Genomic DNA, 27553 nt, shown 5'->3' on the forward strand with positions numbered 1-27553 from the left:
AAAATGATACAAATGGAGGAAGACAACAAGAACTTCAACAGGGAACTACAACAAGAAATTCAACAGAGAACCAAGTTGTAATACATAAATGTTGCATCAAAACACTTAACACCACTAACTTAATGATGCAGCATATATGACCTAAATCCTCAAAAAGTAGAGAAATAGTGAATCATTCAGTTCTTTTTGGTAATCAATTAGTCTGCTTCACAAAGAACTTAGCTTCAGTCAATTTCAGCCAAACAGCTTAAAGAATTATTAAATTGCAAATTATACTATAAGGAAGTAATGAACACCATAACTGCAAAGTAAGACTACTCGGAAAAAAACATGCAACCTTGGGGTGCTATTGATTTGCCCAAACAGATACATAGATAATTTAAGAAGGAATGGGGGATGAATAAACACAAATTTTAAAATCAAAACATGCTTAAAAATGTCATAAGCTAGAGGGCTTGTAGTTGATCATGATGCAATGCAGAACAGTGATTGAAGGATAAATGTCACATACGCTAAATTATTCTATGACGAGATAAGAGTGTCAAAATAACGGTACCAAACTGACACTCTCTCAACTCATGTAGGAAGCTAGGAACCAAGAAGCCAATAGAGTCGCTCTTGAGGTATACAGCACCTTTTGGTTTGCTTGATATTCATGTCCTTCAACCAACTCAAGAAGCACTCGATGGTGATGTTTTTGGTGGTGCTGGTGGTTCAGCACAAGCCCTCAGCACGGCCTCATTCTGCAGCAGGATTTTGAATTAAGAACTCAAATGAAGAACAATGATAAAGAAAAACAGTGAGGCCAATTGATTAAGAGACAGCTACTCCATATTAATGACAAGTCATGAACGTATATATAGCTGATGAATTTATTCGATCAAAATCACAAGAGTAAATATACCAGAGCTAAAGATCTGCATGCAAAATACATCTCTAAATTTGAGAAAGTAGCATAGCATATGGTACTAAATTTGAGAACAAATGCACAGCATGATAATTGAAGAATATATTGTGTGACATCAACATGACAGAAATAGAAAGAAACTAGCAATTACAACTAATTCCAGGATGTTATAATAAAATAAGAAAAACAATTCTTGTAATGTCTAAGGCTTTATTTGTGCTTGTTCAATTAGTTAAAGAAGCTTCAATTGTTGTCCCAGCTAATTCATTCAGCTTACTGCATAAGCCTCAGCTCAGCCTTGGGCATATATACAATCCCAGACGACTAGTAGCAAATACATTTTAAGAATATGTGCCAAAAAAATGGATAAGCAAAAGAGAAAAACGATGAGCAGACGAACAATGAAAGTGAGCATCAAATCTTATTCTGACACTATCGCAAGTTACTATGTAATATACTATAGTATGTTGGGTAAATTCTCTTTGAGTTAGCGAGTGGCTCTAGAAAATAATTAAGTTACTTTAGGAATATAAAAAAGAAATTAAGTAAGTATTTGACTGGAAAGCAGTATGAACCGCAATTGAACTCACTTGAAACTAGGATATGAAAATATTCTCAACTTAATTAGCATACCCTCAACAGCTGAATTAAACCTGAGAAAAGCACATATAAAGTATTAACGAGTCAAGGATGAATATAAACTGGTCCCTGCTATGCTTCATCCTATATGTTTACTTTAGCAAGCAGACTTTTGTTTCAAGCTCAGCTCATTTAGGTTATCAGAAGATCTAGAAAATTACAGTACAAAGAAATTTGAAACACTATTAACTAACTTGAATTTAGGACCCAGAAAAATTCCCAACTTACCGAGCTTCGGTAGCTGAACCTGAACATCTACTGAGACCATATGAAGTTATGAACCATTAACGAGCTGAGCACAAACAAAAGTTAAGATGACTCATCTATGCTCAACCGTGTGCATTCAGTTCACTTTATTAATCTTAGACCCACGTTCAACCTTAGGTTAGTTATGTCATGGAACAACTCTAAACAAAGTTTTGAGACCATCTTTAGCTGATTCTTGAGCTTGATGAGCCTATCAGCAGCTCTAGGAGGTATACATGACGAACACAAACTTAATGTCAGAAGAAGCAAAAAAGAAGGTCCTTAGAAACGATCGTGCCTAAGGTATATATGCCTGACATAATAAATGTAATGGCTGGACTCTGGCGAAACGATAGAAAAGCATTTTAGAAGTAGGCGAACAGGAACAAGATAAATGTAGCAAACATTTGTATATAGGTTCTTTTGAACAATTAAAAATGGCTAAAACTGTGAAGGAGTAAGAGACCTTTAGGAGGATCGTATACTTCCCCTTAGAAGTTTAGTAACACCTTTTATAACAGATTAGCAAGCATGCACAAATGACTCAGAATCTAAGTTGCACGGAAACGGGCACCAGTATAGGTATGGGTGTGGGTATGGATACCAGACACAACATATTTTTACAATGTAGGGTACGGAGACATGGCTACATATACGTATTGGAAGTAGTAATTTACATGATATTCGTTATTGTTATCAATTCATAAGTCATTAGAATTAAAATTCCTATAACATTTGCTCAGCTCATTTAGGTTATCGGAAGATCTAGAAAATTAGAGTAAAAAGGAATTTGAAACGCTATTAACTAACTTGAATTTAGGACCCAGAAAAATTCCCAACTTACCGAGCTTCGGTAGCTGAACCTGAACATCAACTGAGACCATATGAACCATTAACGAGCTGAGCACAAGCAAAAGTTAAGATGACTCATCTATGCTCAACCTTGTGCATTCAGTTCACTTTATTAATCTTAGACCCACGTTCAACCTTAGGTTAGTTATGTCATGGAACAACTCTAAACAAAGTTTTGAGACCATCTTTAGCTGATTCTTGAGCTTGATGAGCCTATCAGCAGCTCTAGGAGGTATACATGACGAACACAAACTTAATGTCAGAAGAAGCAAAAAAGAAGGTCCTTAGAAACGATCGTGCCTAAGGTATATATGCCTGACATAATAAATGTAATGGCTGGACTCTGGCGAAACGATAGAAAAGCATTTTAGAAGTAGGCGAACAGGAACAAGATAAATGTAGCAAACATTTGTATATAGGTTCTTTTGAACAATTAAAAATGGCTAAAACTGTGAAGGAGTAAGAGACCTTTAGGAGGATCGTATACTCCCCCTTAGAAGTTTAGTAACACCTTTTATAACAGATTAGCAAGCATGCACAAATGACTCAGAACCTAAGTTGCACGGAAACGGGCACCGGTATGGGTATGGGTGTGGGTATGGATACCAGACACAACATATTTTTACAATGTAGGGAACGGAGAAATGGCTACATATATGTATTGGAAGTAGTAATTTACATGATATTAATTATTGTTTTCAATTCAGAAGTCATTAGAATTAAAATTCCTATAACATTTTTTAAATTTCTTTAACTATGTTTATTATTATAAACTGGAAAGTGGTCGTTTTTGAACTATACAAGGACTCTAAGACCCTTTAATTGTACTTTTGAACTTGGGCATAGGCTGAAACAAACCTAACCTGTGTCTACGGAATATTGAAGAAATGGTCGTGAAGTGTAGGATATATATTCAAGAAGTGTATGGAAAGTATTTTAAATTAAAACATATATACTATAATTGAGTACATGTTTGAATAAATGTATGCATATATCCAAGGAGTGCCATGAGGTTTAGGTACGGGAACGTGTTAGCTATGTGTCTGGTACGACTTACGAGTATAGCTTCATGATAGAAGTATCAAGGTAACATAACTCAGAAAGCAGCCAAGAAAAAGCCACAGCAGTAATGTAGGGTCCCAGATCTCGCCCTGAGGATGTTTGCGCTTTAGATAGAAAAAAATCATATTAGTATTGGGGTATATCCCTAAAATTCCTAGAAAACTAGAGGTTTATGAATCGTGGGATTCAATATCTCCAATAGACTACAAAAATCTATTATGAATTACCTTTTGGAATTGAACTGAAGGACTCTCTGATTAATTGGTTACAAATTTTTATATAAACTCAAATTTAATAATAACATTGAAAAAAGACAGAAGTTATGGAATTAGGGTGTGAAAAGAACTTTCATGATAGAGCGTAAATTTTGTAGGTTTTGTGCTAGTGATGAAAATGTGACTTTTCTATCGGAAGTGAATATTTGATATGTTTCTAATATGAGTAGAACTTTCACACCACAAATAAATTTTATAGATCTACTGATAGAGATAGGACTTCTTATCAAATGCAACGTTTTTGACATGCTGATAAGCAGAGGTTTTTTCACTTTTCTATAAAATAAATACAATGTTTATGGACTTTTGTATGAGAGAGGACTAATTTATCACATGTGGAATTTTAGACTTCCTAATAGAATAAGGACTAGTGTGCGCCCCGTGCGAAGCACGACCTTTCCTTTTTTTATCGCTACAATAATCCCGTTTTTAATTGCTACGATATATTTTTAAATGCTACACTAATTTTTTAAAATGCTACGGTATCACACCTCTGCTACAATAATATTTTTTAAAATGTCAGCAATATTTTTTAACTAATGCTACAGTATCTCACCTAGCTACAGTAATATTTCTTTAAAAACTCTACAAGAATTTTCCTTTTTTTATCGCTACAATAATCCCGTTTTTAATTGCTACGATATATTTTTAAATGCTACACTAATTTTTTAAAATGCTACGGTATCACACCTCTGCTACAATAATATTTTTTAAAATGTCAGCAATATTTTAAACTAATGCTACAGTATCTCGCCTAGCTACAGTAATATTTCTTTGAAAACTCTACATGAATAATGTTGCATCAATTTACTGTAGCACGAATAGTGATTATTGGGTCCTCCCATTATTATAGAGGAATAGATATAAGCTTAAGTTTCTTGTAAGAAAATGAATATTCTATTCAAATTCACTAGATGAGAATTTAATTGAAGAGGAAGATTCCTGAATTGAAAATAACATTAACATAGGAGGTGGCAGATTTGGGGGGTGATAACGAGTAAACATCAACTTATGATATTGTGTGTGGACTTAAAATCCTTTGATTTACAGCCAGAACTTGGTGATTGTTTCACTATATCATTCTGTTCACATGTCACACTTTGAACTTAAAATTAAAACTTCCTTGCTTAAACTTTATTGTTTATGTGGTTGATTTTATGACACGAGTTACACTATATTTTTGCCTTCCATATCGTGAATAACTTTATGAGATGTCGAAGTGTGAACTCTTGGTTTTTAGATAACCGATAAGTTTTTTCTACTAGATAATATATTAATTTGGTTTGCCTTTATGACTGTAATTGTGTAATTGTGACTTGTATTTTATAATTCCTGCAACTTGTGTTAATCATGTGGCACGTGCACTTTACCTTTTAGCATCATTCATCAATCTTATGGTGAAATAGGTTATTAAGAACATGTTATATTTACTCACACGTCATATATAATTTGTACTGATCTTTTTTAAAAAAAAATTGCTGATGTATTACCCATTTTGGTGCCTTTTGACCCAGATGACATACAACCTTGTTGCTTTGCATTGAAATTTTCTTTAAAATTTGTTCTAGTCCAACTTGAGCATATGCACCTTCTAATACTCATGGATTTTGTTCATTTTAAGCGGGCATCAAACTCCTATCAGAATATATGTTTTGCAATAGTTTTAATCCTTAGATTAATGGACTTAAGGTTAATTTTGATCAACAGATCTAATCTTAGCCTTTCAGATATAAAGAACATATTAATAAATTCTCTTCCACTACATGAATAAAATTCTTCAAATATTTTTTGGTATTCTCATATCCGCTTTGTGTTGGCATGTATATCCGTGTATATATTCGCATGTATGTTTGTATATATATTCGATTTTAACAGATAGGAATATAAGTTTTCCTTAGTGAGGCAAATATGTATATTTATCTGTATTTGTGGTTAGTAAGCGGCTATGGACACGATATTTAAATGTTAGTCCCTCAAATCTTCAATGATTTGATATTCATCCCTCAAATCTATGAATTGCTCATGAGTCCCTCCCTCAAATCTTAAGGATCTTGCAATTTGGTCCATCAATGACCAAAACCCCCCCCCCCCACACCCTCCAACTTGAATATCCTAAATCCATAAACCTAACTCCCACTGCAGCCCCATACTCACCTGCCTTTGACCACCCCATCATCAGCCTCCTCTCTCTCTCTGACCCCTTCTCTGGTCTTTGCTCAGGATTCAATAAAGTTGTTTTCCTCTCTGCTACATTTTTTTGAGATGGGCAATAGGGAGAGGGTTAAATTGGAGAATGATGATAGGAGTTGATGATGAGGTATGGTCAGAGCCAAATGAGTAGGGGGCATGTAGCAGGAGTTAGGTTCAGGGATTTAGAGGATAGATATTGAGAAAAAGAGAGGATATTTTGGTTATTGAGCTACCAAATTGTGAGAACTTTAAGATTTGAGGAACTCATAAGCAATTTTAAAGATTTGAGGAACTAATGTAGGATTATTAAAGGTTTGAGGGACTAATATCTAAAACCCTATATTCTATAGCCAACAGCTTCGGTACTCCAAAAGGAGCACTGATGTCATAAGTTGTACTTGAATTCCTTAGGTTCCACTCTCTAAATCCTAAGAAAAACGGTTGTCAAGTGTAAATCAAAATTCAAGGTTAGTTCTTAACATAAATTGATTCATCTTCTTCCACCCAAGCCACTCTTCGAGAAACTCATTACTAGTTAATTTACCATTCTATTTAATTGAGTTAGCAAGATCATAGCTAATCTCCTGACAATAGATTGAATGCTATAAAACTTTCTTGATTTACCCCAATGGGTTCATGGGTATAATAATGCAGTGGAGGGTGACCATTAGAGTTCCAACGATAATTTCATAATTTTTGGATTGATTAATAATTCAGTTAGGCTTTTTCCATAGTATTCTCCACCTAGTTAGCTGATTCCTAACTTCATTGACGACAAGCTAACCGCTTGAATTGTTTTTCACCATCAAAGAACGCACTAGTTAATTTTTTTTGATAACCCACTAGTTGCTCCATCTTTTCTATGTTGTGTTCTTCTTCTTATTATTATTTTCAAATCTCAAATCTTATTTCGTCATACATCTGTATCTTATGCTTCATTTATTATCCCGGTGTCCAGTGATCACCACATCGTTTTCATGGAATTGGACCTTCGAGTTTTGTATGAGAATCAAATGGTCCGAATTAGTTTGAGAAAGGAGATGAAGAATCTTTATTTTCCCATATTACCCTTTTGTTAAAAAATAATAAGTATTTTCGGAGCACTAAAGCAAAGCTCTATTTTATATCCAAGCCGCATATGAACGGTTTGCACCCCCAGTCCCCCAGATCTGCCATATATATATATATATATATATATTAAATATATAGCGCAGTATATATAATATATATATATATATATATATATATATATATATATATATTATATATGAGAAATATGCCGATGTTATGGGCTATGTTTCGGTATCAAGCCCCACAAATTTTGTGTTTGGCTAGTGACCGGTGGCCACAATCCCCTCCACTCAGTTAAATTGGGGGACCACATTCAACATAGCCCGCTGAGGAGTGCAGAGGATATGCCAACCATTTGAATAGCCTAGCAGGGCCGGATTATGTCACCTCACTATCCAAGCATAACTTTTTAGCTTGATTACCAAGCCCAATACCCTTTTCTTATATATATAATATATATATATATATATTATATATAGATATATATTATATAATTATAACTAATATATTAATATATATACTTACAAATATATGTATGCCTATGACTAATACATATATGCTATGTTGTATGTATGTATGTATGCCCTAAAGAGCAGAGAAATATATGGAGCAACCTTGCCCCGTACCAAGCCTTCTTTCATTGAACTTGGTTAGCCGAAGGCCAAATTTGCCCCCTTTACGCCCCCCTACATCACGCCCTCGAAGATGGAACCTCTTATTTTGGAGTAGCTGTGCCAATAGTGATGAGGCTCTATCTTCGAGCGCGCCTGCATGCCTAGGGCAGATCTGCGCCTATTGCTCACTACCAAGCTTGCAACTGGAGCAAACTTAACGCGCTATTTGCCCGCGCCGGTGACCAAGGTTCTCCATTTATTTCTCATATATATACATATATATATAATATATACATATATAACATATTATAGATATATATATACACACACACACACACACACATTATTAGTGACTCCTAAATTTCTCCACAAAAAACTATTTTGCCTCGTTTGGTACGCGGGAATGAGGTGGAATGAAATGACCATTCCCACTTCTCATTTCTCCATTCCAAACAAAACCATTTTTAGAAGTTGCAATGCCTATTCCCAGAATGCTCATTCCCACTTTTTGTGGGAATGAGCATTCCAAGTGAATTGATAAGGAATGATCATTTTCATTCAAGTGGGAATCAAATTAGTTACGTAATTTCCAATTATACCCTCATTGATAACAAAAATAAATCTAAAAACCCTATCTCATTGAATACATATCAGCGTATCTAAACAAATCACATTTTTTTCTCTTTTTTTACGTTGCGCTGGATAAATTAGGGCGGTCTTTCCTTTCTAAGCGTCACCTCTGAGAATCGCCTTGCCTCGACTCGGAGCCTCTCTCTCTCACCACCAGTAACCATGCAACCTCTCTTTTACTCTCACTTTTGATTGTCATTAACTAATTTATGTTGATTGTTTATGGCGTCACATGCAAGCATCCTGGATTTCTATTGTAAGTAGCTTTTTAAGATATGATTTGGAACTTATCCTCCCTAGCTGTTCTGTTCCTGCATCTCAACTCTGTGATTACAAAGAAGGAGCACACAGACTTGCTTAACAGAAGCCTTTATGATATCGTCAAGCTGTTGTTAAACTTGCATTACACAAACTTTTAGACCTATGATGTAGGCATCATCATCTTTTACTGCATTTAAAAAAAAAGGTTAGGATCAACTCCACTTGTAGTTTTTACTGGTGTTATTCAACTAGTATTTTCGGCAAGCATATGAGAACCATTTGTTAGTTAAGTTTTGGAGTTAGCCTGAGCCATTGTTGTTGAGTTCAGAAGCCTTTATAATGTCGTCAAGCTGTTGTTAAAATTTGCATTGCACAACTTTTAGACCAATAATATCGGCATCATTATCTTTTACTGCATTTTAAAGAAAAACAGTTGGGATCAACTGTGTATGAGACTACCACCTGTACTTCTTACTGGTGTTACTCAACTAGTATTTCGACAGCATATGAGAATCATTTGGTAGTTAAGTATTGGAGTAAGCCATTGTTGCTAGGTTCAGGAACCCAATTCTACATTAATATGGTGCACCAATTTTAGTATTGGAGATTATATAAATTGTTTACATTCCAAAATGAATATACTTCTTTACACTTATGCAGTCAAGATATATCATATTACGGATTCTGATGGCGAACGGAGAAAATTGAAGAAGTTGGTTGTTGTCCAAGCACATATGAGGAATGTGCAAAGTGTAGTGGCTTGGTGGTTCCTATTTTCATCTCACATAATAAAAATTTACATTGAAAAAAAAAATCACTAAGAGAGCGATATTTCATAGATTTCTATTCTAAAAGAAAAATGTATATCGTCTAGCATATGCAAGTGAAGTAACTTGTTATGATCAGCATAGAATGTATAGGAGCTCTTTTAGGAAGTTATGCACTATGCTACAAAATGTAGGACTAAATGATACAAAAAATGTTGGTAGACGAACAAGTAGCAATGTATCTACATATCCTCGCCCACCATGTGAAGATCAGAGTCATAAAACAAATGTTCCAATGTTCAGGGAAAACTATTAGTCGGCATTTTACTCATGTGTTGCACGCCGTGATACGTCTACATGATATTTTGATTAAGAAACCGGAGCCAGTGCCAATAGACTTAACAGATGCGAGGTGGAAATGGTTCAAGGTAATCTAAAATACAAGTAGCATTTGTATTTATCAGTTTTTATAAGTAATCTAACACATTAAATTTTTCCTAATGTCTAGAATTGTCCTGAAGCTTTAGATGTGACTTACATAAGGGGAATGGTAGAGCAGTGGAGGAAAAATCTAGGTATCGAACACGAAAGAGTGAAATTGCTACAAATGTTCTAGGTGTATGTTCTCAAGACATGCAGTTCATATATATACTACCCGGTTGGGAAGTGTCAGCTGCTGATAGTAGTCATTCGAGAAGCAATAACTAGAAGAAATTGGTTAAAAGTCCCACATGGTACGTTACTTATACTTTATATTTTATTTGGGTTATTAATCATCACCTACAATGGTATTTAATTAAATACATTTTTAACATGTCTGATCATATGTTACTATTATGTAGTTGATGCTGGATACACAAATTGTGAAAGTTTTCTTGCCCCATACAAAGGTCAACGATACCACTTGAACGAATGGAGAGACGGGCACTAACCTACAACTGTGCAAGAGTTTTTCAACGTGAAACATGCATCGGCTAGGAATATTATTGAGAGATGTTTTGAATTGCTTAAATTAAGATGGGGGCTTCATTTTACCCTATAAAGACCCAAAATCGAATAATCACCCCTCTGACAACCAATTCTTTCATCACGTTAATATTACACATCTGATGACGTCATGTTAACATTACACCTCTGACAATCAACTTATCGATTCTCTTTAATAAAGCGATAGGTCCACAATCTTGTCACGTTAACAAATTATATATATATTGATATTAGTCCCCCAAATCTTCAAATATGTATTAGTCTCCTAAATCACTATAATATGTTAATATTAGTCCTGTCATCAGCTTAGCTATTTAAAACTCTAAACCTTGGTTTATTTTAGACAATTCATGGGGTCCAGGGCACTGAGTGAGGAGATTTGATTCATGAATTGTAGATTTCTCTGTAATGAAGGATGTAGAGGGTCACTATCCCAGTTGCTTTAATTTTGTTTAATACTTCCACAAATAAATTCTTTTAGAATGAAGATTTGTGTACATCTCCTTATCTTTATTTTTTTTACGATAATGGTTTAGTGATTTCTTGAAAACAGATCACTGATTACTAGAGCTTCTAGAGATTATCTAACATATAAGATCAGAGGTTCTAGATATTATCTAACATATAAGACGTATACTTAGTAAATGATAGGTTTTCTGCATGTGCAATGCATGCAGTTGAATACCATGATTAAATATTTTTAGTTTATTTCCTTACTAAAATTTGTTCCTCGGTTCCACTTTAATGATTTTTGCTCACTTATGTCTCTAAACTTTAGCATTGTCATTCTTTATTTTTTTATGTTCATTTAAATAAGCTACATCCAATTTAAATTTTCATGTTGATAATTGAATTGACATAAAATAAATATAATCCAAAGCCAATTTGAATTATCATGTTATTTGGACCGACATGAAACCAAACTTGACCTGAGAAGGTATAGTGCTACAAATGTTAAAAACACTTGAAAATAGTGTTATAAAAGGAAGATGAATAATTTAAGCTAATAAGACTAGATGATTGGTTAAAAATGGGCTAAAACAACACAAAAGAGAATATCGAGTTTGTTTCTATCATTGATAGACTTTTAAAAATATCATGAATTAAAGACTAATACTAATTCTAATACACTTTTATATGATGAAAGTATCCACATAAGCACATAAAAATACTAAAAGTTTTATGAAAATCTCTTCTAAAGATTCCAAATTTATTCCAAAAATAAATCTACAAAATATTCAGAAAACTGTGTCTTTCGTTCCTTCTATTATATTTCTTATTGAGCATACACCAATCCTTCTCCACCTTTATATTTTTCGATAAAATTAGACTACATTTAGATGCTAAAAAGGGATAGTAAACCTTAAATTGGAAGTTAAATATATATATATATATATCTTAATAAGAATATCAAAAACTACTCTTTTCTTTGCTAAGTTTTGAAATTTTTGTCTTTTTTGTGATTTTGAATTTTAAGGGTATTTTTTACAAATTTTGAAAAATTAAGATTCTTTTTTGAAAATTTTTAAATTTTAAGTTGGGTGCTTGCTTTTTTATTATTTCATGTGTTGGTGGTAAGTTTCTAAATGTTAGCATATTTCTTGCAACTCTAAAAATTTTAGAGTGTTTTTTGAAATTATTAAAATTTTGGATTATTTTTAATAAAATTTAAATTTTTAGGGGTCTGCTAATAATTTCTAGATTTGATATATACCGGTTTTAAGTTTTGAAATTTCAAATTTTTTTGTGACTTTTAACTTTTGAAGGAGTTTATTTTTAAATTTTAGAACTTTTAGGTTATTTTTTATAAATTTATAATTTTCAGGCACCTGATGGTAATCCCTTGAATTCATTTTTGTTGTTTGCAAGTTTTAAAATTTTAAAATTTCAAGGTGTATTTTTATTATTTAAACATTGGAAAGTGTTTCTACAATTTTTAAAACGTTGAGGCTGTTATATTTAGATTTTAAATTCTTTAGAGGCTTCTATTAATTTCTAGATTTCATGTTTGTCGTTTTCAGTTTTGAAATATCAGGATGTTTTGTGCAATTTTAAACTTTTTGGGTTATTTGGTAATACTTCATATATTATAGCATGTTAGTTCTTTACAATAGCAAGCTAATATCGCGGAGCTATTTCATGTATTTTTTTTAATCTTACTTTTTTAAATTATTGAGCTATAGGTAGTTCACATGAGATTAGGATAGGATATAATTATGATTGGGATAGATCAAGATTTGCATGAAATATTTATAATAGTGAAGGTTAATATCGACCACAGAAAGCTTTACCCGCACTCGTACTTTTAAAGGGAGTATGATTATTTGGTTGATTTTATGAAACATGAGTTACATTGTGTTTTTGTCTTTCATGTTGTGAATGATTTTATTATATATCGAAGTGTGAACTGTTGGGTCTTTGGATAATCGACAAGTTGTTTTCTAGCGATAGCCTATTAATTTGGTTTGTCTTCATGACTTTAATTGTGATAAATAATTCATGCATAGTGTGTTAATCCCGTGATGTGCCGTGTGCTTTATTTGTCAGCATCATTCATCTACCTTGTGGTGGAAAAAGGTTATCATGCATCATGTTCTCTATGCGCTGCCCACAACTAATTTGTTTCTACCCCTATAATGCGATTCCTTTTTCCTTTCTTCGGTACAAAAGCATATAGAGACTAAATTTTAGTTTCGTGCCCTCGCGATCGGCTTGAGGGAAGGAAAAAAAAAGGAAAACTACTATTTTTAAGGCCCTAAACCAGACCCTAAACCCAATTTCACAAACTGAACCAGGAAAGACAAAAATTTGGCATCGAATTGAAGCGTTTCTAACCCTAGAATTGGGACTGATACCTGCCAGACTCGGCGGAGGCGCTTCTTGGCGTTGGCCTTGCGGGTGGTGGTGAGCTTGATCTTCTTCCATAGAAGCCCAGGGGAGTTGTTCCTCCTCACGATCTCCATTGCTCGAGTCCCCCAAAATGCCCCAAAACCCATTCTCTCTCTCTCTCTCTCCCCCTCCCCCTCCCCCTCAATCTCTCTCTCTAGGGTTTAAGGTTTTGAGATGCCTTCGTTAGATAGCCGGGCTGGACTCAAAAGGATAAAGTTTCACCAAGGCCCCCGTTAAGTTTTAAGGCTATCTCACATAACCGCTAAAATCACAAAATGTCACGGAACCCCTCTTAAGTTAGCGATTCCTCACAAAACCCCATTCAACTTCCACACGAGTGAGTGAAGAGGTATTTTTGTTAGAAACAAAGCTAACAATGGTAACCTCAGCTTTCACATGAGTGAGTAAAGAGGTATTTTTGTTAGTGAAAATTATGGTTTTGAGAGTTGAAGGGGACTTGCAAATAATCACAAAACTAATGGGGATCGAGTTTTGTGATATTTTAAAAGCTAAAGTTTAGGTATTCGAGAAATGTCAAAACTTTACGTGGGTTTCGTGAAATTTACCCTTTCTTTTAGTCCATTAAAAAAAAATTCTTCCAAAATAAATCCAAATTTCACAACAAAATAGCTACAGCAACATGGCCATAGAATAACAACAGAGTCCTCAACGTTTCCTTTATTGAATATTACCAACATGATATTTCCTTGTTTTAGGACACATTAACATGATATTTCCTTGTTTTAGGACACATCGATGGCCTTTTACTATTTGCTTAGTATTTACTATTTGCTTAGTAGGCTTTTAACTTTCCTAAAAGCAAGCTAGAAGGAAGAAGAGGGAAACGATTGACCTTTAAGGTTCATGTACCATGATAAGGACAAATTTTGAAAACAAACCCCTTTTAAAACTTATTTATAAAAAACGACCCATTTAAGGTTCATACTTGTCCTCCTCCTCCAGATCGGCCTCTCCTCGCAGATGCAGGAAGGCCTACTCCAGGAAGACCCGTTGGACTTCAGCTGCAGAACCCCAGGAAGAAGATCTTCCCGCCACCGCTGCACTCGTGGCTCACAACGCCCCGCCGGCATCCGACGAGGCTAAAACTACAGATCTGAACCCCTTGAACAAGAGGTCGACTGTTGATGATGTGCTCACTCTATCAAAGAGAGCACGTCAGAGGCGACGCCAACGCCTCGCACGCCAACTGGCCAAAGCCTTGGAACCAGTTGATGGAATCCGTTATGAGGTAGATCTGAAGTTCAGGAGGCGCCAACCACCACAACAGAGAGTGGACGACCCCTCCTCCCTCAAACCAGCCGCCAACCACCACAACAGAGAGTGGACGACCCCTCCTCCCTCAAACCAGCGAAGAACGAATGGGTCCGTGTCAAAAGAACCCGATCGACTCTTCAAGAGCGGATTCAGAAACGTCACGCATTACTTGCACATGCAAGAATTCTCGTGCAGGAGGCCAAGAAATTGGAAGATAAAGGAGTGGAACATAAGCCACAAAGACTGCACCAAGTATGGAGGCTAAAGTCTAAGACGGCGGCCAAAAAGATCGAAAAGCACGGGTCACTCCAATCCGACCCGCCAAAACGCGGGTCACTCCAATCCGACCCGCCAATTCTCGGGTCACTCAGATCCGACCTTCCAGTCTGCAGGTTGCCCAAACCCGACCCTCCAACTTACGAGTCACCCAAGTCTGACCCGCAACAGATTCAAGGCAGAAGATGTCCTGCACCTATTTCTTCAATTCCATCGAGTTCCGCACCTCTGGTTGAGATTCGCGATAGTGTGGACTTGTCTCGTTTTAGAATAACAATGAAAGATCGCCTTGGCCCTTCACCCGATGATCGAGGCAAAGCTCCGGTCAAAGAGCGCTTAGGCCTATCGAATGAATCTCGAGCACGTTGTCAGGCTGGAGGTCTTCCTCCTAAGCAGTGGAGGAGAATGGATAACAGGAAAAGTCCTGCGAATGACCGTATTGGATTGCGTGTTGAAATCCAAGAGCCTGTTGAGGGCCGACGTTCACAAAAACATCGCCTCAAACATGCGACTCCTGAAAACGCTAACAAAGCGTTGTGTTCCCAGAAGAAAACGTACTCATCAGACGAAGACGTTATACCTGGGAAGTCGTGCCAACACACGATAGGTTGCTCCAGTCATCAAACTGACGAGTTGTACTATCAAGCTGGGGGTGCGAACAAATATAGGAAAATGAGTGCCCGAGACACGGACTCTCATTGTCCGTGTGCCAAGATCATCAAGGCGGTATTGTCAGAATGTTGCTGCCCGAAGACCCCAGAAAGGGTGTCGGTGTTTGAAAGGATTTCTACCGGAACATCCAAGTCCAAGCCAACACGCTTCTGCAGGAAAAAACCTGCCCTTCAAGATGATGAATTTCTAGAAGTATCTGTCAATATGACCGGGAGAGGGAAGTCAACGCGACACTTTAGTCCGAATCAGTTTGCCGCAGTGTCCCAGCGTATAACTCGATTGCGATCGGGGACCAGTAGACGAAGGGATTACCAAAGAATGCAGAAGGGACTTCCTTCAGATGATGAAACATCGGATGCTTGCTCGGATGCTTGCTCGGATGCTTGCTCAGCGATGGCTTCTGATGACACCGCATCGAGTGCGGGACAACCCTACGAATCACTCATGATTAGCGCCGTGCAAGTGGCTAAGATTCTTGAGGACGCTTTAGCCAAGCAAAAAGACAGTTTTAAATTTGAAATGAAAATGGATATGCAGCAAATGAGGGAGATGCATGACCAACAAATTGCAGCACTAACAACTCATCAGGGAGAGTCTAGCCGTCGCAATAATCCGAACCAAGATGATAACGAGCGGGAAGTGGATGAGAATGTTAACATGAACACTCCTCCTGTCAATAACAATACTGGGGGTGGTCTTTCGGATGATAACAATACAAAGGAAGACCACGTTACTTCTCCTCGAAACCACTCGAAGACAGATACGAGTGAGGAAAAAAAATGAGAGATTTGGAGAGCAAAATCAATGCGTTGATGAATGCTCAGGAAGAAAATTACATATGATGAAAGAAGTTTTCTAGGTTGTTACATAGTTTTATAAGAAATATTCATGAAAATAGGGTAGCATCATGATGGATGGAAATATTGACAGTGAATAGCATCATGATGGATGGAAATATTGACAGTGAATAAGTATCATTGAGTTAATATTGGCAACAGTTATAATGCTACACTAGGATAGCAGATATGCTATGAATAATTAGTAAAATGCAAAAGGATAACCATAACGAACAAGAATGTTTCACAAAAGTGTAGCAGATCACTATATACTTAAAAACAATTCAAACCTTCTGTTAATAAAAGAGAGGATGGAGTGACATTAGCATATTATGGATTAGATGTTGTTGGATGCTTTTATTTCAGGTGTATTTTACAATGTTCTTCAAAAAGAGGTGAACGCTTTAAGAAAGCGTGCTATGAGAAGTAGCACTGCCTGACAGAGAAGGATTACTCTATTGAGGTACAATGTAAATTTATCTATTGACCCAAAATATGGGATCAATGGAGGGGACAGGTGAGGTGTCCCTTCCCTATTGCATAATGAGTTGGCCATGTCAACTCATGCCAACTCATTATGCAATAGGGAGAGGACACCTCACATGTCTCCTCCCTTGGTCTCATATTTTGGGTCCCCGTAGCAACACTCTTTACATTTTTACCGTCACTGATTTTCTTGAAGAAAATCCGACCAATTATCAGCTTCGAAACATAGAAAGTCCAAGTAAACCTCCTCAGTAACTTCTCTGACAAGATTAGACCTCTGAATGCACTTTCCATACCATTGCTTCTCAACAAATCCCACTCCCAAATAATTCAACACTTCATCATAATCTTTATTATCAAATGATGAACTCAGGACATAGATCCCGTGAGATAACAAGTCCTACAAGTCTACCTTAATCTTCTCCACCTTGTCCAGGACATTCCAAAAGGCCGGCTTCAGTCGACCAAGTTCACTGGGTTTAGAGGAGAATCTTTGTGGAGTTTGAGATTCACATGGTACAACATGCTCTGCCACTAGTTTTTCTTTGATGGATAGCCTCAAAGAGTCAATTATTGAAGAGCTTTTTATGGGGAGGAAACGAAAGATGGAGGAAATGCAGGAAGAGGGAGCAGTCTCTGTTGATTTCACCAAGGAGATAAAAGCAATGTTGAAGGCAGAAGGAACAAGAATTCCCTTGTTCCAGGGGCTATCCGAAAGTATCGACTCCCTTGATGAAGATAGAAGGAAGTCTGCCTGAATTATGAACGGGGAGTTTGCGACCATCTCAGTCCCCATGGAAAAGCCAGAATGATGATCCACTGTATTGTGCCTTGGATCATTGTTGTCTTCCCTTACTGCCAGCTATTTAATTTTTGAAAGGAACAGTAGAATTTCAGGATGCACACGTTTTTAGTAGCTGTTGCTTTACTGCTTTAACCTTTTCAGCTTTTAAAGGCAAGACTATAGTGGTGGTAGGAAGTGTTTTAGAAGGATCATATATTTGTTTTGTGTTAGAGAGCATCAGATTATCTTCAACCCATTCACGGACAATGTACCCAATGTTACACTCTGGGCATGGTTCTTCATTGAAACTGTGAGAAACGTGACTTTGAAAATGTCTTCATCTGCCTGCTTTGGGTTTGTTTTTTCAAAATTAACAGCTCAATTGTCAAAGCCTCACCTACCCCTTTGTATATTTTATTGTTTTCTTATGATTATATAAGGGGGATGAGGGGAGAGGGTTTAATGCATCAGTCGGAGAGAAACAAAATATTTAGAGAAAAGAAGAGAGAGAGAAGAGAGTGAGATAGAAAGAATTTGTCTCTTTCTTTGTGTGAGTCTCTGGCAAGAGAGTGATCTCCTCTTTGTAATCTTCTCGTTGGTGATTAGTGAAATTCTCTGCTGTTCTCGCCCGTGGACGTAGGTCATACTGACCGAACCACGTTAAATCCTGGTGTGCTGTTTTCTATTTGTCCACTCTTGTATAGACATCTTCTGTGTCTGTGAAGCCCCTCAGCTGCAACAAACTGGCATCAGAGCCTGCTTAGAGTACGTGTATCTGTTTATCGTATGCTCTGGGCCTGCCACTAAAAATGGATCCTCCACATCAGAAAATAAGCTAGATTATCATTTACTCTTTAAAGGCATTGGATATTATTCACGTGTACGGTACTATTCAAAAGTATTGTTACTATTCATACGTACGGTCACTATTCATATGTACGGTTACTATTCGTAAATACGGTTACTGTTCATAAATACAGTTACTGTTCATAAATACAGTTACTGTTCTAATTGGCTTCAAGATGTCTTCTGAGAAGTATAAAGTGGAGAAATTCGATGGGAAAAATAGCTTCAGTTTGTGGAGAGTAAAATGAGAGCTCTCCTAGTACAACAAGGACTGTTCAAGGTCTTGTCCGGAAAGGATAAGTTGCCGGAATCTATGCCCGATGATAAGAAAGAAGAGCTGAAGATGAAGGCGTATAGTGCCATACAGCTCTGTTTGGCCGATGAGGTCCTGCAGGAGGTTGCCGATGAAGATACTGCCGCCGGCTTGTGGCTCAAGTTGAAGAGCTTGTACATGACAAAATCTCTGACGAACAAGCTTTATTTGAAGCAACACCTCTTCACCCTTCGCATGAAGGAAGATATGCGAATTAAAGACCACTTAGATGAACTTAACACTATTCTTATGGATTTAAAGAATATTGATGTTAAAATTGACGAAGAAGATCAAGCACTCATCTTGTTATGTTCATTACCTCATTCCTATGAAAATTTTGTCAATAGCATGTTATGCGGTAGAGATACACTTTCTTTGGAGGATGTCAAATCAGCCTTACATTCAAAAGAGTTAAGGCAGAAAGTGTCTGTCGTAGGAGGAGAGGATCAAGCTGAAGGCTTGTTCGCTCGTGGTCATCCTGAAAAGGGTGTTGGTGGTAGAGGCAAATCTAGAAACATGTCTAGATCAAAGTCCAGACCAAGAAGAAATGTTGAATGTTATTACTGTCACAAATATGGGCATATAAAACCTAATTTTCCAGCGTTCAAAGCAAAGGATAATTCACAGTCAAAGTCTGAGGAGGTGAAACCTTTAGTTGTCACTGTAACTGAAGAGTCTTCTAGTTCACATGAAGTTCTTTCGGTTAGTGTTAATACTCATTCACAAAATGAGTGGGTACTTAATTCGGGTTGTTCCTACCATATGTGTCCACATAGGAATTGGTTTGTCACATATCAGTTTATCGATGGTGGGAATGTCTTGTTAGGAAATAACATGCCTTGCAAGACTGTTGGTATCGGATCAATTAAGATTAGAACCCATGATGGTATTGTTAGAACATTGAGCAATGTCCGTCATATTCCCGAGTTAAAGAAGAACCTTATTTCTTTAGGCACCCTTGACTCAAATGGTTTTAAGTTTTCGGTTGAATGTGGAGTTTTGAGAGTTAGTAAAGGCTCTCTTGTTGTGATGAAAGGAAAAAATATAAATACCCTCTATATCCTTGAAGGCAGTACAGTGATAGGTGCTGCAGCAGTGTCATCCTCAGAGGATTCAGATTCAGACACTACACATTTGTGGCATATGCGGTTAGGGCATATGAGTGAGAGAGGACTAGATATATTAAGCAAACAAGGTCTGCTTTGTGGTCAGAAAACCAGCAAATTAGATTTTTGTGAGCATTGTGTTTTCGGCAAACACCATAGAGTATCCTTTAGTACCGGTGTCCATAGAACCAATGGTACTTTAGATTATATCCATTCAGATGTTTGGGGTCCCTCTCAGGTTCCATCGAAAGGTGGAGCTCGTTTTCTGCTAACATTGATTGATGATTATTTCAGAAAAGTTTGGGTGTATCCTTTGAAGCATAAAAGTGATGTGTTTGCAACCTTCAAGCAATGGAAGGTTATGATTGAGAAGCAAACAGGAAAGAAAGTGAAGCGCCTCAGAACCGACAATGGGATGGAGTTTTGTTCTACAGAGTTTGATCAGTTCTGCAAGAATGAAGGTATTGTGCGTCATCGTATAGTTCGGCATACACCACAGCAAAATGGAGTTGCAGAAAGGATGAACAGAACACTTTTAGAGAGAGCTCGGTGCATGCTCTCTAATGTCGGTTTGTCAAAAAACTTTTGGGTCGAGGCAGTCAACACAGCTTGCTATTTGATAAACAGATCTCCTTCTAAAGCAATTAATTTTAAGACTCCAGAAGAGGTATGATCTGGTGCCCCTGCTAATTACTCTCATTTAAGAGTATTTGGTTGCTCTGCTTATTTTCATGTTAATAATGGTAAGCTTGAACCCAGAGCACAGAAAGCTATCTTTCTAGGATATGCTACTGGGGTGAAGGGATATAGATTGTGGTGTTCTGATCCCAAGTCACCTAAATTTATTATTAGTAGGGATGTTACTTTTGATGAAAAATCCATGCTTCACCCGAGAAAGGAGTTTGTTATTGATACTACAGGTACTGAAAAGGAGTCTAGCAAGCAGGTGGAGCTAGAGAGCTCAACTTCAAAGAGAGTGCTTGAGGGCGCTCATGTTGAACCAGTTGATACTGCGGAAGGTTCAACTTCAAAGTTTAAACTGTAATTTTTTTTAACTTATGATATTTAGACATCTAAAGCACAAACTGGTTATTTATGTATCACAGCACACTGGATTAATGATAATTAGCAAATTTTTAAAAGATATATTTTTTTATTGCATTTAAAAATTCACATAGTGGTATTAATATTGTAAATTTAATAATTAAAGAACTTATAAAATTAGAAATTTTAAAAAAATATTTTTTTCTTTCACTAAATAATGCAAGTAATAATAATATAGATGTTGAACATATCAAATCATCTTTGATATTGCCATATCATAGTGATTTTTTTCATATTAGATGTATGTGTCATATTTTAAATTTAATTATTCAAATTACATTTGGTGAAATTAAATCCATGATAGAAAACATTAAGACAGTAGCTTATGCTCATAATGCGCTTCTGAACAAAGACTTAAAAGATGAAAATAATTGTGTAAAAGAAAAAAATTTAAACACAGATTAATTTCAAAAGATGTTGACCATAGGTGAAATTCTACATATGTGATGTTAAATATAGCAATAGAGTATAAAGAAATTATAAATGATTTTATTGCTGTCTAAATTTTTAGTTCTAGCTCTGGTAATATGTATGGAATAAATGAGGATGAATGGTTAGTTATATATAGTGTAAAAGAGATGTTACAAGTTTTTTATGATGCTACTATGTTATTATCTGGTTGTTATTATCCAACTATTATTCAAGCCGCTTAACAAGTTTTAAATATTCAAAAAAATTTAACAATTATCGTATGGATAATTATTTTGGAAATTAATATGATTTTTTAAATGAAAAGTAAATTTAATAAGTATTTTAGGCATATTCCTATTATTTTTGGTTTTGGGGTTCTTATTGATCCATGTTTGAAGAATGTTGGCCTTTGAAGTTTGTTAAATTATTTGTATGGTAACATAATAATAAACACTGATGATGGTCAAACTATTACTGCTCTTACTCATCATAATACTATTAGAATTTATTTTCAAAGATTACATGATGTGTAGACAGCTAAATATGGTCTGCACATCAGTCTACAGCTTTTGCTTCTACGAGTTCAATTCGGGGCAAAGGTAAGAGTTTTGATAGGGAATTAACGATAGCCCAGCTAACTGGTGGATTTGGATCATTAATGAAAGTTTCTAAAATTGAACAATATTTAACTGCATATTTAGTTAAAATTCAAAATAATAGTTTCGATATTTTACAATTGTGGAAAGTATATGGGACAGTTTCATATCATATACTTTCCATCATGACTCGTGACTTACTAACAGTGTAGGTTTCCACGGTAGCTTCGAAATCCACCTTCAACATAGCAGGACGTTTGATCAACGGCCATAGGACATCGTTAGATCCGTATACCGTACATGTGGTAATGTGTCTACAAGATTAGTGGAGGTACGAGAAGAGAAATCAAGACATTGATCGGATGACTAGTATTTAAGTTAAACTTAAAGAGTTGGGAATAGCAGATAGAGATAAATAGTAGAAATTATTCATTAGTTTGTAATTTTTATTTCTTAGCTAAAAATTTGTGATAAATTATTTTGAAAAGAGTTGCAAATAATAGTGATATAGATGAGTAGGTGCCAACCTAGTTGGGATGTATTCATCTATTGTGATGCTTTAAATTTCAAAATAAATTTGTAATTGTTAGTGATTAACTGATTGTTAATTTTTATCGTTTTAATTTCTATGATTTTTTGTATTTGTAAATTATATAATTACAAATGATTAATAATATGATTGATTTTTTTATCAAAATTTTTCTTAATTTATCATTATGTACTCTTGAAATTTGAAAAAAAAAGTAAAATAACCGGCCCGGCCCGGTGCACTGCGCGCTCGAGCCCGGGCCTGGGTCGGGCCAAGCCGGCCCATTTTTGACAACCCTACTCAAATCTGTAAGATTGTTCATTATAAGCCCCTCTAATCTTAAGGGTTCTCGCAATTTGGTCCCTCAATGATCAAAATACCCCTCAATTTGTGCTTTCCTCAAAAGTGCTCTATGTTCATAAAAACATTATTTGACTAGTATTTTGGTGATCGACGAGAAAATTGCGAGACACCATAGGATTATGAGCAACTTCAAACATTTGAGGGACTAGCATGAAATCATTGAAGATTTGAGGGAGTAATGGCTTATCACTATTTTTTATATGTAATAGTACCCATGAAATTCTTAGTTTTGGAAAGTTCAATTTTAAGTTTGATACCTTTACCTTGGTCCAAAAGTTACCCTAGAAGGTATAGTTTATACGGTTAGCTTAATGTAGAAGAGGTAAAATAATAGTACCCATTAAATTCTTAGTTTTGGAAAGTTCAATGATTTCGTGAAACTCTCCAAAGTAGTTTAGGAGGATTTCTCTAGTTTTTTAACGTTCGGAAGGGTTTTCTTTAGATCACTCAAAAGCCCAAGATGGATTTCTTTGAAATATTATGCCCATTTTGATATCGGTTTTTCTATAGAGTGCCATTGGGCACTCTATAACTCTATAAGAGAGGAGAGAGATAGAAAGAAATGAATGAGGAAGGGGCCCCCCTGATTTGCATTGGGATCCTCTCTTCATTCATTTCTCTGTATCTCTCTCCTCTCCTATAGAGTGCCCAAGGGCACTCTATAGAAAAACCGTTTTGATATATCAAACATTTTCAATAGATTTAAGTCAGTAAAATGATAGCTTAATGCTCTTCGTCCTCTCGACCAATAAAAAAACTCTTTCTCCTTATATATCCTCTCTATGTGCTCACGAGCATTCTCCATTTTCTCCTTAAAATAAAAATCTCAATAAAATATAAACAAAAAGAATGTATGGAAGTTCCAAGGAGAAGGAAAGAAAATGGTGAGTACAAGGAGAGGGCTCCTGGGGACTTAAGTATATTAATTGCATGCTCTCGCTCTATTCAATAAAGACGTTGGATTCCCAATAACCTGCTAGCCGTTTAGTTTTACAATAAGGAAGAAACCATTGGAAATTACATTCATTAAGGTTTTGATTCACATAAAATATAAATAAACCATTTAAATAGTAGTTATCCTGGATGTGATTATCTATTTGCATTTGTACAATTTATTAACTCCAAAAAAGTTCTAGATGTATGAAGGTTCAGTCCAAATATTTATTTATTTGGAAATTTGTAATCGAATTGATCACAATCACAATTCATCAAAATATAAGAAGTCAGTTCCATTAATCTCACTCATGACAAGATGTCCGTTCCATTCTCACTCATGGCAAAAATACATATAATATCTCCATGTCTTAAAAACTAAAAACCAATATACTCCATTGGATCTAGATTCATCCAATGGCTGGGATTATAATATTATTATAACTGCATAAGGTTAATCATGTAAAATTAACAGCCACCAAAGAGAGGTAATGAATGCATGTGTCTGTTGAGTTCTCCATGCAAGTGTAGTTTTCCATTTCCCCATGTGATCTCACGGCTCAGGCAACCCAACAGTCACGAACAGCAGCTCTCTCACTCCACAACCAGCAGCTCTCGTTCATCGTCCTTCAGCTCTCTCTCAATCGAGAAATCGTCTTCTAGTCACTCCACAGCCACACAAACAACATTGCTGTAACAAAAATCACCATTATCATCTACGACCAACTGAACTAACATCTTCAATATTTGGTATTCGTGAACTTTTTCAAAATACAAATTAAGAAGCTCGTCAACTCACCATCAACATTTCCCTTTTCATCTGTCCTCACCATTGATATATCTTTCTACTTTCATCTGTCATCACTGTAAGTATATGTCCTTCTTCATTAACTATTATTGTGGCTATCAGTGATTAAAATTTGGATTCTAAGTGATTTGTTAACACCAGCAATGCATATTCACGAAGATTCACTTATTATCTAGGAGCTTACATTCTTAAACATTTTATGGAGATTTAAATGGAGAGCTTGAATTCAGGTGAGCACGTTCTAGTTGTTAGAGTCTGCAGTGATTTTCATAATGTATTCACATGTTTACGGTAAAAAAAATATTTCTGAATTATTACTCAGTGGTCTGGAAGAATATGATGTTGTTTATCTCGTCTGGAAGAAGATGAAGTTGTGTCAGTGGAAATGATACTCCAGTGAATCTGGATTCACTAGAGTGAATCTTGATTCACTGTAGTGAAACTGGATTCAATGCAGTGAATCGAGATTCACTCCAGTGAATCCATATTCATTGTAATGGATCCAGATTCAGTATATCAAAACTTAGTCATATGATTTATGTTGTTTTATTTTCAATTGTAGGCAACAATGAGCAAATAAATGAACCACATGTTAGAAATGCATCGGACAGTAATTTTGGCGAAGATGGAATGGACGAAGTTAGCTCGATTCCTTTTCAATCACCAGGTGGTGGTATGTATTGAAAACCTCAGGTTGAAGCTGAATTTAAACATTATCTAAACCAAAGCTTCCGATCACTAGAGGATGATATAGAGTTTTACCGAGAGTATGGACGTAAAAGTGGGTTTGAGATCAGACGACATACAGAGAAGAAACATGAGGACGGTACAGTTCTTCTTAAACACATTCTTTGCAGTAGAGCTGGCAGTAATGAATCAAAGATGGATGTTGATTTTGAGGATTCTAGTAGCAATGTGAAAAAGAGAAAGAGAATTGTATCTAGTAGATGTGGTTGCAAAGCTAAAGTCATTTTTAAGTTCGATGGTTTGAAAGGATATAATGTTCTCTCATTCGTTGAAGAGCATTCTCATCGTTTGGTGTCCGGGAGTAGGAAACAATTTTTGAAGTCAAATAGAGTTATGGGTCTCGCACATAAGAAACTTGTATTTGATGGTGCAAAAGCCAACATGGGACCTAACAAAACATATAACTTTGCTAAGGAGTTGTGTGGAAGTTATTCTAATGTTGGTGCTACGTGTACCGAGTTTAAAAATTGGAGTAGGGATGTGAAGCTTTATATTGGTGATCGAGATGCTCAAATGATCATCGAGAAGTTCACGGATAAGAAGGAGATGTGTGATGGATTTTTCGATGATTATGCAGTCGATGAAGATGGTCGATTAACTCGCATTTTTTGGGCAGATGTTATTGGACGAAGAAATTACGATGTATTTGGAGATGTGATATCATTTGACTCTACATATGCCACAAACAAGTAAGATTTTATAGTTAATCTCTTACGATTTTGCAATATTGGAATTATATATCATAGTGAATCTTATATTTTTTGTATGTGATACAATAGGTACAACATGAAGTTTGTTCCATTCACTGGGCTAGACAATCATAAGAAGTGTGTTGTATTTGTAGCAGGATTGATAGCTAAAGAGGACATTGATAACTATGTCTGGGTTTTTGAGGTATTCATGAAATGCATGATTCGCGAGCCAAAATGTATTGTTACAGATCAGTGCCCTGCCATGAAGCAAGCTATACCAACCATCTTTAGAGAAGCACGTCACCGTTTGTGCATGTGGCACATCATGAAGAAATTTAATCAAAAGGTAATGAATCCCACATATAAACATCATGAATCCTCATTAGATAAATACTGAATCTTTCGTTATATATTTATATTGTAGTTGGCAAAATGCATTTTGAAGATGGATGATTTCAAGAGCAAGATAAATGCACTGATTTGGAGTACAGATATAGATCCAGCAACATTTGAAGTGGGTTGGAACGATGTTATGAAATAATTTAAGCTTGAAAGTAATGAATGGTTGTGTGAACTGTATAACATTCGGGAGTCATGGATTCCAGCCTATTATGTTGATGATCCAATGACTGGTTTATTGCGTACTACATAAATATCAGAGAGTGAGAACAGTTTCTTTGACAAATTCAACCGTAGATCTGACACATTGATAGAATTTTATCTCCGATACGAGAGTGCTATGGATAAGCAAAGGCATACAAACGCAAGATTAAACTATGAAGGAACAAAGTCGATGCCAAGAATGGACACGTCATTGTTATTGGAGAGGGATGCAGCAGAGTAGGGGTGGAAATGAACCAAATAATTAACAAATAGTTCGATAATTGTTCGAATAACTATTCGGTCATATTCGATTCGGTAGTTCATTTACCGTTAAACAAATATTTTTTAGTATTCGAGTTTACTAACAAATAGAATTTAACCAGATGCATATTCGATTCGTTTGTTTATTAAATATTCGTTTAAAATTTGATCGCAACTAATTATTTGTATTATTGCACATATGATGTTATATTTTTAACCCACTTACCATTTCTACTTAAGTTTTATACATTGATTTTAAGATTCAAATAATCTTAAATCTATTTTCTAATTAAAATCTTGATTTAAATATATATACATCATATATTATAAAGGAATAATTTTTATTTATGAATTTTAATACTGTTTGCGGTGAAAGTTGTTGTCTTCATTTCTATCGAATCTATTACAACTTTGGTCATTACAATAAACTCGAATAAAATAAAAAGTTGATCTTTTTATAAGATCTCCTTACACAATGAAAATAAAACAAGTTTACAACTTTGTCAAACAAACGCAGGGAGA

The 27553-nt window shown here is 35.7% G+C and overlaps 1 protein-coding gene and 1 long non-coding RNA gene across 2 annotated transcripts; one reads left to right on the forward strand and one right to left on the reverse strand.

Annotated features, from left to right (window-relative positions):
• LOC109824764 lies at positions 322–13606 on the reverse strand. The gene is made up of 2 exons (XR_002242763.1): positions 13357–13606; positions 322–743 (listed from the first exon to the last, which is right to left on the reverse strand). It is a non-coding gene; the product is annotated as an uncharacterized LOC109824764 (long non-coding RNA).
• LOC109823513 (protein FAR1-RELATED SEQUENCE 5-like) lies at positions 20865–26708 on the forward strand. The gene is made up of 5 exons (XM_020389791.1): positions 20865–21003; positions 25291–25367; positions 25422–26164; positions 26255–26513; positions 26592–26708. Exons 1-5 carry the CDS (start codon positions 20865–20867, stop codon positions 26706–26708), a joined length of 1335 nt encoding a protein of 444 aa, XP_020245380.1.

Source organism: Asparagus officinalis, chromosome 9, assembly GCF_001876935.1.
Source record: "Asparagus officinalis chromosome 9, Aspof.V1, whole genome shotgun sequence".
Lineage (NCBI taxonomy): Eukaryota > Viridiplantae > Streptophyta > Magnoliopsida > Asparagales > Asparagaceae > Asparagus > Asparagus officinalis.